The sequence below is a fragment of the Lampetra fluviatilis genome, chromosome 35 (genome assembly GCF_964198595.1).
Source record: "Lampetra fluviatilis chromosome 35, kcLamFluv1.1, whole genome shotgun sequence".
NCBI classification, from domain to species: Eukaryota; Metazoa; Chordata; class Hyperoartia; order Petromyzontiformes; family Petromyzontidae; genus Lampetra; species Lampetra fluviatilis.
In genome coordinates this window covers 2,478,975-2,495,651 of record NC_136309.1, presented here as the reverse complement: position 1 = coordinate 2,495,651, position 16,677 = coordinate 2,478,975, and the positions used below count along the sequence as shown (strand labels likewise).

The window sequence follows — 16,677 nt, the reverse complement described above, 5'->3', positions numbered from 1 at the left end:
CTGTAAATATGTCTTGTAAATAAAAGCATCTTGCACATGTTTGTGCTTCGCTCGGACTGATTTTAATTTCAAAGCACTTGTGTATGCATTTTTAGTTTTCATCATAATAAAACAAACTTGGTTTTATTTACGTTTTTTTTTACATTTCAGCCAAATTTTATGGCATACATGACATTACCCTATTCATAAAAAAAGTCTTAAATAATTTCTATACAATAATTTTGCAATTCAATATTTTATACAATTTCCATTAGAATGTTTAGGGTTTTTTTTTATATACAAATTTTATTTTACTTCCAGTTTTTTTGCACTATTGCAGAGTTACCATAGAAGACACCAACATCGCCCTCAAGGGTATGCCAATGCATACGAGTATCACAGTTGAAACCACAATTATTGAATTTACTCACAAAAAGTAGACATTCAAATTTAAGACAATCCATTGGTTCGTAATGGATATGAGTCAGTACTGTCGATTGTGCTACCAACTGTCAATTCACTCTCATAGACCATCAACAAAAATTTGTACCACCTAGTTTTGCAACCTTCAGTTCTGCTCCGACCCATAGATTAACTATATGTCCCCATGTAAGAGAAATCGCAATGTTTTCTCCGTCGGTTAAATAAAGGACATCAGCCAAGAAAAACACGAAACAATCTCAACACATGCATGCATGTATTACCAGTCGATGCTGACGCTTCAATTTCCACACCAAAGGTTGAAGTCATTCAAAAAATGCATCCTCACGCAATTTTTACAAAACAGTTCGTAGAGAAATGTCTCGGTACTAAAAACAATATTAACAACAGAAATGTATTGCCTCCATACAGTGATAGACTACTGGTATATATATATACACACAGGTGTTGAGTCTGGCAAGTGTGGGTTTTAATCCAACACGAACCTGCAATAATTTAATTCCGGTGCTTGATTCCAATCTGGACTGCTGTTGCACAAAACAAACACTAACACAAATAATTAATACCCTGCCTGTAACACTAACCCTCCACCCCAAACACTTAATATCTTGAACACGAACCCCAACTCTAAAACAGATACTATTCTAACCCAGTAAACCATCACCCGCATCCATAATACAAAATGTATTCATAGCTCCATCCCAAACCTGTAATTGTTGACCACAGGCATGTCCTCCCCTGTGTGTTCCAATTATTCATTAAGCATGTATCTGCGAAACAGTGCACAGGTATGGCCATGAGGAACATCATTTGCTACGAATGCTTTTCATTGTATAATAGCTGCCTCAAAACGGATACCCATAATTCATTCCTCTTTTAAAAAAACAATATTCATTACTATAAAAAAAAAACACAAGCTCAATCACATGCGTCCGAAAACGCACATCCCGAAACAAATCTTTCTGTTTCGGCCTTTACGGAGGCCGCTGGGTCCATCGGTCACATGCAGTAGTCCCGCCATCGATTTCTGTCATACACCAACTGTTGGTTGGTGTTGCATTCATGCCAGTCCTCGCTTTCCAATGCTTCCAGAACACCTTCTACCCAAAAAGAGAACGCCGTGTACGAAATCTAACAATGGGCTTATCTGTGCTACGATTTATCACCCGTGGCACTGCCGCATGTTTACATTATTCGTACAAGAAAAATAGTTGGCTTCTGCTTTTGCTAACGACTGCTGCTCCTCTTCGGAATCGCCGTGTCTCCCACTCATTAGGTGTGGTTGATGGCACCAGCGTTCTCCATTGCCGACGATCCTTGTTGATGTTTATTGTAGACATTTGCCAACTGCTCACTGTTTTTACTACGAGTCAATCGTATCGAGGTGTAGCCATGAAGCTTGGAAGACATGTGGAGGCATGACAATGTCATCACACCGACAGGATGATGTCATCACAGCGACAGGATGGCACCCTGAGACGATAGCATCGTATTTCTATACGCTTGCATGTGGCAATGTGAGCAGTGGGGTCCACGTGTACAAGACTTGTTTAGCAATCTCCCTTTTGTTTTTGTATTAACAATGACAAAGGGGGTGGCTATAGTAACAGCCTCCTAGGGTAGACAAATACAATGACTCACCACCAAAGTGGATCACAGTCTGCGAAACTAAAGATGTATTTTTCAGAAAGACGATTCTTATTTTAACTTTTCTACCCCTGTAAGTCAATAGCTGTAATCATCATTAAGTTTAGCATTTTTTTTGTAGCCTTCGGGGAGACGTCGTTTACCAACCCCGCCCCCGGCTGTCCTGTCGTTTCATCACCACAATCAAGAAGTGTCAGTTTTTGTTGTCGCTCTCCCCCGGCCGTTAAGTCATCTGCTGCCCTCCCCGTCCGGCGCAAAACGGCACGGCCGCGTGGTGGCTCGAGGACACGGGCGGCCACGTCTGCCGTGGTGGGGCTGCCACCACGGGCACCTGCGACGTCGTCGGAGATGCCGCCCAGTGCTGGGCTCCTCCCGGGGTGGGCGACGCGACCTCAGCGCCGCCGCCGCTGTCCGACGCCTGGAGACGCGAGAACATCGTGAGAGCCTCCGGGAAGTTGGGCGGTGTCGCCGGCGTGTTTGACGGCGCGCACACCTGCACGGGCAAACAAAGACACACGCGCGAGTATTTTTCAATCGGTCATGGCGAACGACGACGACAGCTGCCATGCGCCACTAAGTGGCGGCAACGTCACCACGGTACTTTTGCCAGGTTAGGTACAGCGGGAGATCATGTGAAGTATCGGAAGGCTCGCTGGCAGGAGGTCATGGGACAGACCCAGATGTTGTGGGATAACTTACTGAGATGACTCAAATGACCCCGGAATCAGAACATGTATTCATAATGGAGGAATCCGATGAGCTATTAAGTTATCTTTCACAGATGTCAAGTAGGGGCGTGTCAAAATTTTACAACAAATAATAATACACAAACACGATAGGAATGCAAAGTATAGGAAAGGTAAACAAATAACTTACAAATAAAACTGAACTATTTTTTATTTTACCAGGTAAAGCTCACTTAGGTATTAACCTATTTTTCAGAAGCGACCTGGCCACAAACGACAGCTCAACAATGTGGCGGCTTATCATTTGGAAATGTATAGCATCAAAATTATCTAAATGGTAATGGTGCACATACGCATGCATGCCGTCCCCCTCCCTATTTAGCCTCAAGGCCGGGATACGATCATTATTGTTGCAGGCAGGTTTCACCAGTAATGGTGGCCGCAGTTTTCTATTGCAAAAAAAATGGATAGTTGCCCAATTGTGGACAATTCTGACCACTGCTGCCCCTAGTGGAGAACTGAAATGTCAACTTCCAATCACATTTTTAATTGGTCCCTTAACTCACGATTATTTATGCACTTCGTAGACCGCTAGTCATCAGATGCTTTTTAATAAACTCTGTTTTCATTGGCCAGACGGTATTTCGTAACTCTTTGTTAGTTCTATGCCAAGTTGCTCAAAATATATCTGTTGAAGGCCAAAGTATCACACCCGTTGGGTGTTTGTTTCCCCAAAGCTAAGATTCACACATCCTGCACCGTGTACTCATTTAAGATCGAGTTGACCTGGAGGAGGTGCAAGAAATGTTTGTATCCCATGTGCCACTGCTATTGAGCATGCTCAGAAATTTAAACCAGGTAGATGGAATCGTGGCACGGCGTGAAAACCACTACACGACTTCTCCCACACACACACACGCGCGGATACAGTGGTGGGGCGTGATGACTCGAGTTTGGAAAAGCCTAGACTGTGGGTGTGGGGCTAAAGGTGATGTCTTTCAATCTTGGCGTCTGTGAGTGGCTCACGCATTTATAAATAGCCCCGGCTGCACAAGTGCATGTTATGGACACACGCTCATGGTATGCACGACGTAGCCAGTCTCCGCAACCCCCTCAACACGGTGTTATTTATCGCTTTCGAAAGGTTTCTGTATTTTTAGCGAGAACATGTTCGTTATTTTCCGGCCAACCATTCAAGCAACTTCGGTGATATAACTGCGCAAGTGTTGCTCTCTTCGTACGCATTTGCAGAATTCACCAGCAAAGGCTAGTTCGTGAATACAATGAAAACGTACCCTCTCAGGTTTAGGCAACGCTGAAACCACGGGTGTCAGTGGCCCAAATGAGCATCAACTGGGGCGATTAAAACATTAACTGGAGGCTCCGTGAGGTGGGAAGAGTGTGCCATTGACCAGTCGAGGTGTGTCCGTGAAGACACTGCTGTCTGTCCTTTGGATTGACCACGGCAGGTTCCGGTGATGCAGTTAAGGTAAAATGAACAAATATATATTTTTATCTCCGCCATCCAGACTCTTGGCATCTCAAACTAGTGACAGTTGATCGCGCTAATAATAAGAGAGCATTATAAATGTGATGTAGGTCGCAATGTCTTACGTATTCCCACTGGTGTCACAACACCCTACAACAAAGTTTGCCAATATCTTACAAACCTATCGTTAAAATGTTTCTGAAAAATATATTTTTACCCTGTTCGTAAATTGCAAATTGTCCGTAAATTTTAGTAAGACTAAACTAATATTATTTAAAATGTACGCTCTGGCTTACAGTCTCTGTATGAATCAGAAAGGTCATGAAACCGATGATGTTTGGGGTTATAACTTCTCTGTTCCCTTACACGCACCCTGAAGGAAGTGCTTGGTGACATCACCAACGCCTCCATCGTCACAGTACACGCCTTTAAACCGAGTTTGTAAAAGTGTTCTGCCAGTAAAAGGAAGCCATACCTGATCCGTGTATGAATAAAAAAAAACCACAAGGCACACACGGTCAGTAAAACTGCAGTCACGACTGTGGGTTTTCGTAATGTACTGCAAGTACCATGGCATGGTGATGGTGGTGGCTTGTGGCCTCTTGAAAGAAGATGCTCAGAGCTGCCTGGAAAGGGGAAGAAAGCCACACAACGTTTTGGTACAAGTTCAACAGATGACCTACTCACTCCTGCTGCCATAACAGCAGATTTATTTTTAAAATATATATATCTTACAACCCTTTGTCAATCCATGTCTGAATGAAGGCATCCCGTGCCCGGTGCTGTGTCGGTCATCGGGTTTGGCCATACTTCACCACACTGGTCAATGTCGGTTGGTGAAGGGGTGGGGGGGGCGTACAGAAACAGTTCAGATCTTACTCGTCACTGATGTTAGCCGTGCCGGTTAATCAAACTCTCGGTTGTCACTTCATTATACCGTACAGAGTCCATAGGTTGACATTGCGTTGTGGCCGAAACGTCGTGAGAATTATTTTATTATGTTTTATTTTTTTTATTTTATTACTCTCCTTCTACGTGACTTTACCGAAAGAACCAAGAAGATTCATAAACAAGTTATACGATTGTAATGTATTTCGCCGGTAAAGTATCACCGAGTCTCAAGATTTTTATCTAAAGGGTCCTACACATTGGAATGTTTGGCTTATTACATTTCAGTAGTGTTATATGCAGGAGTATTCAAATTAAATCTATGCATATTAGGTGATAAAGGTCCCCATACATATGGGTTAGCAACCCCACTTTATTGTACTGCCATATATGTGCAGCTCTCAGTAAAGCAGGTTTGGGATGTTCACAAATCTGAGTGATAGACCAACCCTCTCATCCCAAAGAGCTGAATCACAGGCCGCGGGATACAACGCCCAGCTCACCTCCCACTGAGACATTCAAATTCATGACCTAATTTACATAAAAAAACAATGTTTCCCCATCAACTCGAAGGGACATTTACAAACACATTTAAAAGGATAATTCGCCTTTGGAAACACATCCGAGAAGACCGAGGACTGCTTAGCTCATGTCCAAGTGCTGGACCGCAGAATTGAAACAGCAATAGCTTTGGATGACCTTCATCCAGCAGTGGATTTACCATGGCTGATAATTGTATCTATTCATTCACGTATTTCTTATGTCAAGATGTCTGGCCAAAAGAGTAGGCCAAACGCCCTTTAGAGGTAGCTTATTAGAGCCTCCCTCTCGTGTCAGCCCTTACAAAAACTGGTGCAAGCAAGAATTTGCAGGTTTGGAACCTGGACCGTTTATGATTATTTATTATGTTTTACTGAACACACGCAATGCTGGTGCCGAGTATACAATTGCCTCCCCTCCCTCTAGCCAAAAGAAATCGTCACGAGGGCGTTAATGTGACGAAGTACAACCCCAAACAAGCCAAGCCGCAGAATGTAAACACAAGGCGGCATTTTGTACGCTTCACACGCCAGACTGTGCGCCCGCACACAACAACAAAAAACCTGGCTGACTTGAAGAGCACAACACAATAAACCAAGCGACACAAAGAAGTGGAACGTGTATTTTTTTTTTAACTCGGCACGTTTTAAAATTGGGGTTGGTGAATAACACAAAGATGGCACTGTACTGTGAAACTCCAAACTTTGTGTGTACGGTGGCCGGGCAAATTCCTGACCCGTCTGCGTGGACATTTGATTGCTATTCCCCCTTTGTATGCGTGGCCTTCCTCCAACGTGCAAACCATTGCCTAGAGAGTAACTGGTCTAACATCCAATTGTGGGTCGCTTCTGAAAATGTCTCGAGACTTTGTGAGGCTTTCCTTGAAAATGAATTAATAGTATGTTACATATCCCAGCCAGGCTGGACGAGGCCACGTAATTCATCATCACGATCATCGTCCACTTAAGCAGGGTAACATTAACACCCAGGAGACTAATCGCCGTCTGGTGAATAAGCTGATGACCCAACAAGTTGGTTTGTCATACGACCCGGCCACAGAAATGTTGAATTTCCAGCAACGGCTCAGAACCACTACCGAATACGAGCACAACAGCCCCACATTCACATGAGCAAGCGGGACAATTTGGAGTTATTGCCTTTTCTAATAGCTCAGCCAGATGACTCGTAGCATATGGCCCACGAATGTATAATTTGCTGTACAGTAACATGCGCATGCATACCGCGGCTAATCATCACTACCTTTGTCTGACCCTCATGCATTGCCTATAACCAAATCGCCCTGAATGTGCCCGATCTCATCGTATCGGTGATTATCGGGCATGGATTTCTGAATCTATCTGTGAGGGCCTTGGACTGGGCCATTTTCTCCCATATCCTGATCGTTCATTGAATTGTCCATACATTGCTATCGAGTAAAAAAAAACCCAAGAGACTCTCATTGAAAATAAACAGCTTTCTTATTCAGTCCTGGGATAAGTGTGTAAAATTCGTAATTGGAAATCACAATGCCATTGTAATTGCAGCGAACAATGCTGCTGTAATTATTATACCAACCGACCCCAGGCCTCTAATATTCACTCGCTTCACACGGTTGTGTTAAATGAAAGTGGGCTGCCCTCTGTGTTGTGTGTGTGTCTGTGTACACTGCAGTGAATCACCGTGTTATGCAAGACCACTGCGAAACAGACTGTTGGCAAATCACCAGTGCGGCAACGAACTTACAATGTCAGGGACACGAAAGACGAAAAATACTGCACCAAGTCCTTGCGTACTTGAGACCCAGACACACGCATTAAACCAAATAGCCAAGACGACATTGGTACACACACACACAATTGCTCGGCGCATGTGTATACACGACATAGATTGCCCCAACACAGCCTTGTTGGGGCAAGCGTTGTTAGCGAGCACCTATGAAGGTGGTCATGGTACACGAGGGGGTGGTGGGTGACCAGTACCACGCCCGGCCGCCTTTGTCTCCCCACAGTTGTGTGCCTTTAAACACATCTCGTTTAAATCTAAGTCGACCGATAATTATCATACACCACATATATTGCATGTTACACAACACTATAATACGGGTACATGGCAAATCATATACAGTACATGTATACACACACACATGCGGGTACAGGAAACATAAACACAACAGACATCAATACAAAACACATGACATCATACGTGCACACAACACAGCGAAACGCCTGCAGACACACAATATTTAAAATACCAGCACATACCACACAACATGCCAGCCCGCCAGAGCAAATCAGGAAAGAGTAGATACGAGTATTGATTATTTTAAAATGTAAACACATAACAAATGGGGCAACACGCAGGCGCATCAACAACACAAACGTTTGATATCGAGCGACACAAGCACCCAAAGTGCGTGTGCATAATAACAATCATTCGTCGATAACAATGTCAACATTGCCGATGGGTGACTGCGCACGTAGTAGGTATGGTGGACATGCAGTTAGGCACAAAGTAGAGGTAGTAGGTATGGTAAAGTAGGTAGTAGATACATGCCAGGTAGGTGGACAACTATATAAGTACTGGGAGCAGGTGTGCAGGTAAGCAGCACATGGCAAGTACATGGTAAGAACATGGTAAGCAGGTGAGATGAGTGAAGGTGGCACATTGGGTATGCAGGAGGAAATGAGGACAAGGTGTGGGGTTGGGGGTATGTGGGGTCGGGGGTAGGTGAGGTCGGGGGTATGTGGGGTCGGGGGTATGTGGGGTCGGGGGTATGTGGGGTCGGGGGTATGTGGGGTCGGGGGTAGGTGAGGTTGGGGGTAGGTGAGGTCGGGGGTATGTGGGGTCGGGGGTATGTGGGGTCGGGGGTATGTGGGGTCGGGGGTATGTGGGGTCGGGGGTAGGTGAGGTTGGGGGTATGTGGGGTTGGGGGTATGTGGGGTTGGAGGTATGTGGGGTTGGAGGTATGGTGGGGTTGGGGGTATGGTGGGGTTGGGGGTATGTGGGGTTGGGGGTATGTGGGGTTGGGGGTATGTGGGGTACGTGGCAGGGAGAATGTGGATAGGCTGATACTGGATGATATATCGAGGGATGAGAAAAGACCATGAGCTAGTGGGTACTTGGTAGGCAGGGGAAGGAAATACAAAAATGGGTGAGTACTGTACCGAGTACCAAAACATTTATCCCGGAGTAATTCGATGAGCTATGAAGCTCTTTTTCACATACGTCAAGTAAAGGGGAAGTAGCCAGGGTAGGGGGACAAGGTGGGTAGGCGAGTACTTGGGTAGTCGGGGCAAGGAGTGAACAAGAGAGGTATGTGCATACTTGGATAAGAACAGAGTGGTGGGCACTTGGTAGACGGGTTAGGAAGACACGCAGGATGGGTAGTTGAAGAGTGGACAGGTTGGTGGGTAGGTGGGTAGTTGGGTAGGTAGGTGGGTGGGTAGGTGGGTAGTTGGTGGGTGGGTAGGTGGGGGGGTAGGTCGGTGTGTAGGTGGGTGGGTTGGTGGGTAGGTGGGTGGGTAGTTGGTGGGTGGGTAGGTGGGTAGTTGGGGGGGGGGTAGGTGGGTAGTTGGGGGGGGTAGGTAGGTGGGTGGGTAGTTGGGGGGGGTAGGTGGGTAGTGGGTGGGTGGGTAGTTGGGGGGGTGGGTAGGTGGGTAGTTGGGGGGGGTAGGTAGGTGGGTGGGTAGTTGGGGGGGGGGTAGGTGGGTAGTGGGTGGGTGGGTAGTTGGGGGGGTGGGTAGGTGGGTAGTTGGGGGGGTAGTGAGAGGAGATGAGAGAGAGTCACGAGGAGGCGTCGTCGTCACCTCGAGCTGCCAGTGGGAGGTCACCAACATCTCGAGCGCCGTCTCCGCCGAGCAGCCGGCCACCATCACGAACTGCCCCACCAGCAGCTGCCTCTTCAACTCCTCGATCTTTGTCGACATTTTGTTGCAAACGACGAAGAAGACGAAGACGACGACAACCAAACTCGCCCCCCCCCCACCACACACCACCCCTCCAACAAGAAAAATAACAAAACAAAAATGTAAACAATAACAACGATGATAGCAGCCGCTTGTTTACAACCGACCGCTGTTGTTGTTGAACGTGAAAGAGGGACGATCGGTTTGCTCTGTTTTAAGATTTAAAACAAACAAACTGAGAGAGAGAGAGAGACAGAGACTGACTGACTGACGGTAGCCAACGTGGAGGGGATGAAACGAAGGCTGCAAAATTCTATCGTTTGTTGCGATAACAAACAATGACGCACGGCGTCTCCGCGTTGTGCGAAGGGTCTTGGAGGAGGAGGAGGGTGGATGTCTACCGGCAGCCGCTCAAGAGGAAGAGGAGGAGGCGCCGTTGTTTTGTTGCTTTGTGAGCGAGGCGGCCTCCAGCCACAGCCATTGGCGGCCCGGCGAGCCTCAGCCATTGGGCGACGGCTCCATTTAAACCTCGCAGCCATTACGTAAACACCCCCCTCCCCCCCTTCATCATCATCATCACCATCAACACCACCCTTCACCAACATCATCACCACCATCATCACCCTTCATCATCATCATCATCACCACCATCATCACCATCATCACCACCCTTCACCATCATCATCACCCTCATCATCACCCTTCATCATTACCATCATCATCACCCTTCATCATCATCACCACCATCACCCTTCACCATCATCACCATCATCATCACCCTTCACCATCATCATCATCACCACCACCATCATCATCACCACCATCATCATCATCACCATCATCACCCTCCCCCTTCCCCATTCTCCTCATCACCTTCCCCATCATCATCATCATCCTCTTTCCCCATTCTCCTCATCACCCTTCCCCATCATCACCACCATCACCCTCCCCTTCCCCATCATCACCATCATCCTCCTCATCACCCTTCCCCATCATCATCATCACCACCATCATCCTCCTTCCCCATCATCACCATCATCCTCATCACCCTCCCCCTTCCCCATCATCATCCTCCCCCCCTCATCCTTCCCCCCCTTCCCCATCATCATCCTCCCCCCCTACTCATCACCACCATCATCCTCCTTCCCCATCATCACCATCATCCTCATCACCCTCCCCCTTCCCCATCATCATCCTCCTCCCCTACTCATCATCATCATCCTCCTTCCCCATCATCATCCTCCCCCCCTACTCATCACCACCATCATCCTCCTTCCCCATCATCACCATCATCCTCATCACCCTTCCCCATCATCATCCTCCCCCCCTACTCATCATCATCATCCTCCTTCCCCATCATCATCCTCCCCCCCTACTCATCACCACCATCATCCTCCTTCCCCATCATCACCATCATCCTCATCACCCTCCCCCTTCCCCATCATCATCCTCCCCGCCTCATCCTTCCCCCCCTTCCCCATCATCATCCTCCCCCCCTACTCATCATCATCATCCGCCTCCTTCCCTCCGACCCATCCTCCCCCCTTCCCCATCCTCCTTCTCCACTTCCTCCATCCTCCCCCATCCTCCTCCTCCCCCTCATCATCATCCTCTCTCCCTCACGACCCATCCTCCTCCCCCGCCTTCCGCTCTCTTCCTCTTGATCCAAAACAAAAACAATGGTTGTTACACACACATTGTGTGTGTGTGTGTACACACACACACAATATGTGTATGTGTGTGTCTGTTGAATTTCTTTCGCACCGTATCGTCGCAAAACGAGGACAAACCATGAACGCACCAAGCAGTTGTAAATATACATTTTAAGCTTTCGTGACTGCAGGGATTCATCTTCTTGGTTCTTTCGGTAAAGACACGTAGAAGGGAAATATTTGTTTTAATTTTTGTATTTATTTTAGTATGTTTTAGTTTTATTATTTTATTATTTACCTTCTAAGAACCAAGAAGACGGTTGTAAATAAATGAGTTTGTCAACCGAGATGATTTAAAGGTGCCATAGTTCGCGGTGGCTTGTGAATGTCGGAAGCAAGAGCGTTCCAGACGGCCCCAGCTGCAACAACAAACCCTGGCGATACAATCGTCCACAATAACAACATTTGCCTTTTACAAAGGATTTTTTTTATCACAATGGCCCATTTTCTTCATAGCACGTCTCATATTTACGGTACTGTGTATTGGTTTTATAACTATATATTTTCGTGAGTAATACAATATAATACAAGTTTATCTCACTCCTTACTCCAATATTCGCACGTTATTGATAATGTTTGACGATTTTACTTAAACCACCACCCATGTCTGGTTTGTTGTTAGCTGTTGTGGGCTCAGCAGCCATCACCATCATCAACACACACACACACAGGCAGCAATAACAAAGGCAGGTTTTGGTAAAAAGCTTTGTTGGTTCTATAAATAATCTTAACTATGGCGAGGGTAGCGAGCATCTATTAAGATGTGGGGGTGGAGGTGATATTTAGGGGTCACTGACATGCAATGTTTACAATTCAAATGAATCACACAGGCACAGCTGTTTTGTATTATACAGAATCGGAATCTTTATTTAGACTGGAGGAATCCGATGAGCTGTGACGATTTTTGTTTCACAGACGACACACACACACGTTGCACAAGGCACGTACATACACACAAGTTACATAGACACATCATATACACAAATTCTAGATTTGAAGCTTTCGTGACTGCAAGGATTCATACTCTTACGTTTTTTTGGTAAAGTCACGTAGGTAAAAAATAAATAATGAAAATAATAGAAAAAAATAGTATTTATTTACAATAGAAAAAATAATAGAAATGAAATAATACATATTTTATTTCTTTTATTTATTTATAATAGAAAAAAAGAATAGAAATAAAATAATAATTATTTTTCTTTTTTTATGTATTTTTTACCTACGTGACTTTACCATATACACAAAGACAACGACCCCCCCCCCCCCCGTATCGTCTTCACACACTACTGGGGCAAGTGCTGTTAGCCGGCACTGTGGCACACGAGGGGGTGGGTGACCAACACCACGCCCGGCCGCCTTTGTCTCCCCCAGTAGCGATGTTTACTACACACCGCACCGGGTAACTCATTTGAGGCTGAGTCGACCTAGGGAGGCGCAGGACCGGTTTAGATAATCGTCACCGGTGTTGGCCAGTGACGATTATCATACACACAGACATATACATACAGAGAACACATGTTCCTGTGCAGTGTACACACATAGACCCAGGTGTTATTGATTGTCTGATGTGCCAGGCTAGGTACAGGAGGTCACGGGACAGACCCAGGTGTTATTGATTGTCTGATGTGCCAGGCTAGGTACAGGTCACGGCACAGACCCAGGTGTTACGAGATGACTGACAGATTCATCACCTGTGCTCCCCACTGTGCCAACACCAATGCATTCACGCATGCACCAACACGCGTATTCATACAACAACGATGCCCCAACCCCACATAGCCTTATTGAGACTTTTGGGGTGCAAGTTTTGTTAGCGAGCACCTAGTAATGTCGGCACGGGTACGCGAGGGGGTGACCTGACCGCCTTTGTCTCTGCCCAGTGCTGGTGTGCATTTACACACTGCACTAGGTAACCCGTTGAAGGTCGAGTTGAATTACGGGATACCCAGGACCATAACAAAGACAAAGATCCCCCGTATAGCCTTAACAAACTGTTGGGGCAAGTGCTGTTAGCGAACACCTATAACAGCTGGCAAGGCACACGAGTGGATGGGTGGCCAGCCGGCCCCCTTTGTCTCCCCCAGTGGCTATGTTTTTACACACCGCACCAGGTACTCATTCGAGGCTGAGTCGACCTAGGGGGTGACCCCAGGACAGGTTCAGATAATCGTCGCCGGTGTTGGTGGCCGTGATCGGGAATCGAACTCGGGTCGCCGGGACAATGCACACAACAACAACCGCCATTCGCCACTAAGTGGCGGTGACGTCACCACGACGCTTGTGCCAGGCCACGTGCACCTTGAGGCCACGTTAAGTGTCGAACCCCGCTGGCAGGAGGTCACGGGGCAGACCCAGCAGGTGCCACAGGTCGACTGACTGAGATGACTGGCTGATGCACCACCTGTGCCCCCTACTCTGCCAATGCACACACACACAGACACGCATTGACACGCGTTCAAAGGAACACAACGTTTTTTTTGGAAAGTGCAGTTGGCGAGCACCTATTAAGGTCGCCACATCACGACGCTGCCGGTGGCTTAGCGACCACGGGGTTCGCTCGGGCAATTCGAGTCCCCTGAGCGTGACTCGTTGTTTTCAAATGAACAATAACGAAGCCCCAAGACACACAATGCCACCGCGGCTTGGGTGACATCATTAATTTATTGAGCGGTCAGGCGAGTTTGAGCCAAGATGTGATGGTTCGATCCCCGTCTGCAGGCGTCTATTGTTTATCCTGTGAATGTGATCGTCACCATCCACAGTAAAACGAATAATCCACGTTGAACATCATCCAACGTAACAAATAATCCGCAATAATAACAAGCATCATTCACAATCATCCACAATACGGAGATCATCCACAATGAATATCGTCCAAAGTAGATAACCATCCACAATAACAATGATCAGTCATCAACATACACAATCATCGTTTGCGTGATCAAATATCAACCGCAATAGTGATCATTCGTGCTAATCATCCACAATGTTCACAACAATCCACACTCATATCGTCATCATGTGATATCGTCATCATCAAAACAATGTCTCATCCACAGTGTAAAAAGCAGCCCATTCACAGCTCATTTGTTTCGCAATTCTCTAAGCTCTGACTTCACAGGGGATGGGGGAATTCTACATGTTGAACAAAAACTCCCCCACAAATGCAACAGTAATCTAGGTCCGCATTGTAAGTTAAACAGTCGCCGTGTGTGTACGATTTTGCAAGCTTTGCTAAACAATCGATAATTCGTCTCCAACGTTTCCCCCGCTTGGTTAAATAAAGGACGCCAATCAATGGAACCCGCGTTGGAATTCATAACGTTTAATCAGAGCAACTGCATAGATACGAAGCTCGCTGTTATCATTCAAAACACGTGCTTAAAAAAACACACTGAACCTGTATTACTTCCTCGAACGCCTTTGTCTTTAAGCGAGACTCTCAGTAAGCCATGGCGCACGCACGCGCTCATTATAATCGCATTCGTTCAATAGGGGAGGTGGAGTGAACTGCATTTGTATTCTACCGATCATAACAATGGCCATAATACACAGCAGGAATGCATCTATATTCACAGCTGCGTCCTATATAATGCCATACATCATTACAGTATAACGCTTTGCGTGGAAATAGACGCAATGTATTGGGAGAGGGCCCTAGCAATTCACCAACATTGACTCAAGCCTGACTGCTGATGAGACACGGATGCCAAAACCGATACGGAGCTTGGTTGGACTGAAGCGATGCTGTTGAAATGATGCACTCCCAGGAGGATGATGAATTGTGCAAGATACATTTTATTTCAGTGGAGAGGCATATACAATATATGCGGACATATTGCCTGCTAGTAAACTATTCTCAAAATATTGAGATGATTTCAATTTGATGAGTGTGTTTTGTATACGTGGGAAGAAACCGGAGAATCCTTGCGCATGCGAGGCGGGGGGAGGGGTGCTTAAATGTTCGTCTCTTACCGTCAGCACAGCAACATAACAAAGCTTGAGTGTGCAGATGAAACCCATGAATGTAAAAGCCTGTCCATGCTTTGATTTTAATGCTGATGTAATACACTGGGTGGGAAGGCCAGTAAACTGATCGACGACAAATCTAAGTTTTTTTTTATGTGGAGAGACAGACTTTTGTTTATTTATCGGTTTCATGATATAAAATACCATCCTCCAACAAGGGTAGGATGGTTGTTCATCTTCGTGGGCGGTCTCGAAGAAGTTGTGGAAATTCCTCATTTCTTCGGCGGGGATGAATGGGCCGGGTGTTTAGAACATAGCCAAGGATTAAAGTCACGTGTGTAGGATCCAAAGTTTGATAACTTACCAAAGAGGTTGCATAACAACACGTTGAATTCACCAACACCACGATGAGCTTCTTTGAAAGCGTCTTATTCGTAAAGTGTGGGCACCCACAAAACCACTGTTCAACGTTTCCATTTGTGTTTTAAATCGCTCCGCCCCATGATTGTACTTTCGCCAGACAGGTTAAACCGCTTAAGTCGTTTTGCTTCGAGGCAAGTTCCAGCAGGAAATGGTAGTCGACCAAAACAACGCAGATCAAATCAATGATAAAAAAAAGCCAAGGCAAAACAAACACCGTGTTCTTTTCAGTTCCTCAATTGTTTGCTTGGTATGGAAACCGTTCCCATCCAACTGCTATTGCGCTCGGTATTTTTTTTGTCTGTTGGGCAATTGTTCGCCTTATCAAACGTGCCACAAATTTAGCAACACTTCCAAACTGGTGATCAACATATACCGACCCACATTTTGAGATCACGTAATGCAGAGACTAAAGTTTTGTTCACCTCAACGCGAGGTCAGAGGCATTTTAGCAAACCGATATGCGTCACGTTCCACACTCCCACCACAACATTTTATCTTATACTATAGGTACAGGGAGTAAAAGTCCATGTAATGAGCGGATGGATTAAGGCAGGAAGAGGCTTTCATATCCACGAGGCCTTTACTCAGTTGTGGTTATAGAACAGCGTAGGTATGTGCCAACTACCAACCAAACCGCATGTGGTCAGTAAGCTTCACGTTTGCTTGTTGAACTCGCAGGACCCCATTTCACAAAGATCCCCCGTATAGCCTTAACTGACTTAGGGCAAGTGCTGTTAGCAAGCACCTATGAAGATGAAGGCCGTCACGGCACACGAGGGGGTGGGTGGCCAGCAGCACGCCCCACCGCCTTTGTCCGCCCAGTGGCGATGTTTATACATCGCACCAGGTACTAATTTCAGGCTGAGTCGACCTAGGGGAGGCCTAGAACCAGTTCAGATAATCGTCGCTGGTATTGGCCGTGATCGGAAATCAAACTCGGGTCACGTGGGTTAGTAGCGCAAAGCATTGTTACTAGATTATCACGTCGTGATTTATTT

At 46.2% G+C, this 16,677-nt stretch overlaps 1 protein-coding gene across 1 annotated transcript; it reads right to left on the bottom strand.

Annotated features, from left to right (window-relative positions):
- Nucleotides 1-45: 45 nt before the first annotated feature.
- On the bottom strand, nucleotides 46-10,102 carry LOC144944505 (UBA-like domain-containing protein 2). Its single transcript, XM_078872702.1, has 3 exons — nucleotides 9,477-10,102; nucleotides 4,812-4,868; nucleotides 46-2,560 (listed from the first exon to the last, which is right to left on the bottom strand). Exons 1-3 carry the CDS (start codon nucleotides 9,594-9,596, stop codon nucleotides 2,291-2,293), a joined length of 447 nt encoding a protein of 148 aa, XP_078728828.1. The 5' UTR covers nucleotides 9,597-10,102; the 3' UTR covers nucleotides 46-2,290.
- Between the last annotated feature and the right edge of the window lie 6,575 nt (nucleotides 10,103-16,677).

Coding starts and splice junctions, on each gene's coding strand:
- LOC144944505 (XM_078872702.1), bottom strand. CDS start 9,596: ATGTCGACAAAGATCGAGGAGTTGAAGAGGCAGCTGCTGGTGGGGCAG. Junction 4,869..9,476: donor CCTCCCACTGGCAGCTCGAG/GTGACGACGACG, acceptor TCCCCTTTCCAG/GCAGCTCTGAGCATCTTCTT. Junction 2,561..4,811: donor ACCACCATCACCATGCCATG/GTACTTGCAGTA, acceptor TTGCCCGTGCAG/GTGTGCGCGCCGTCAAACAC.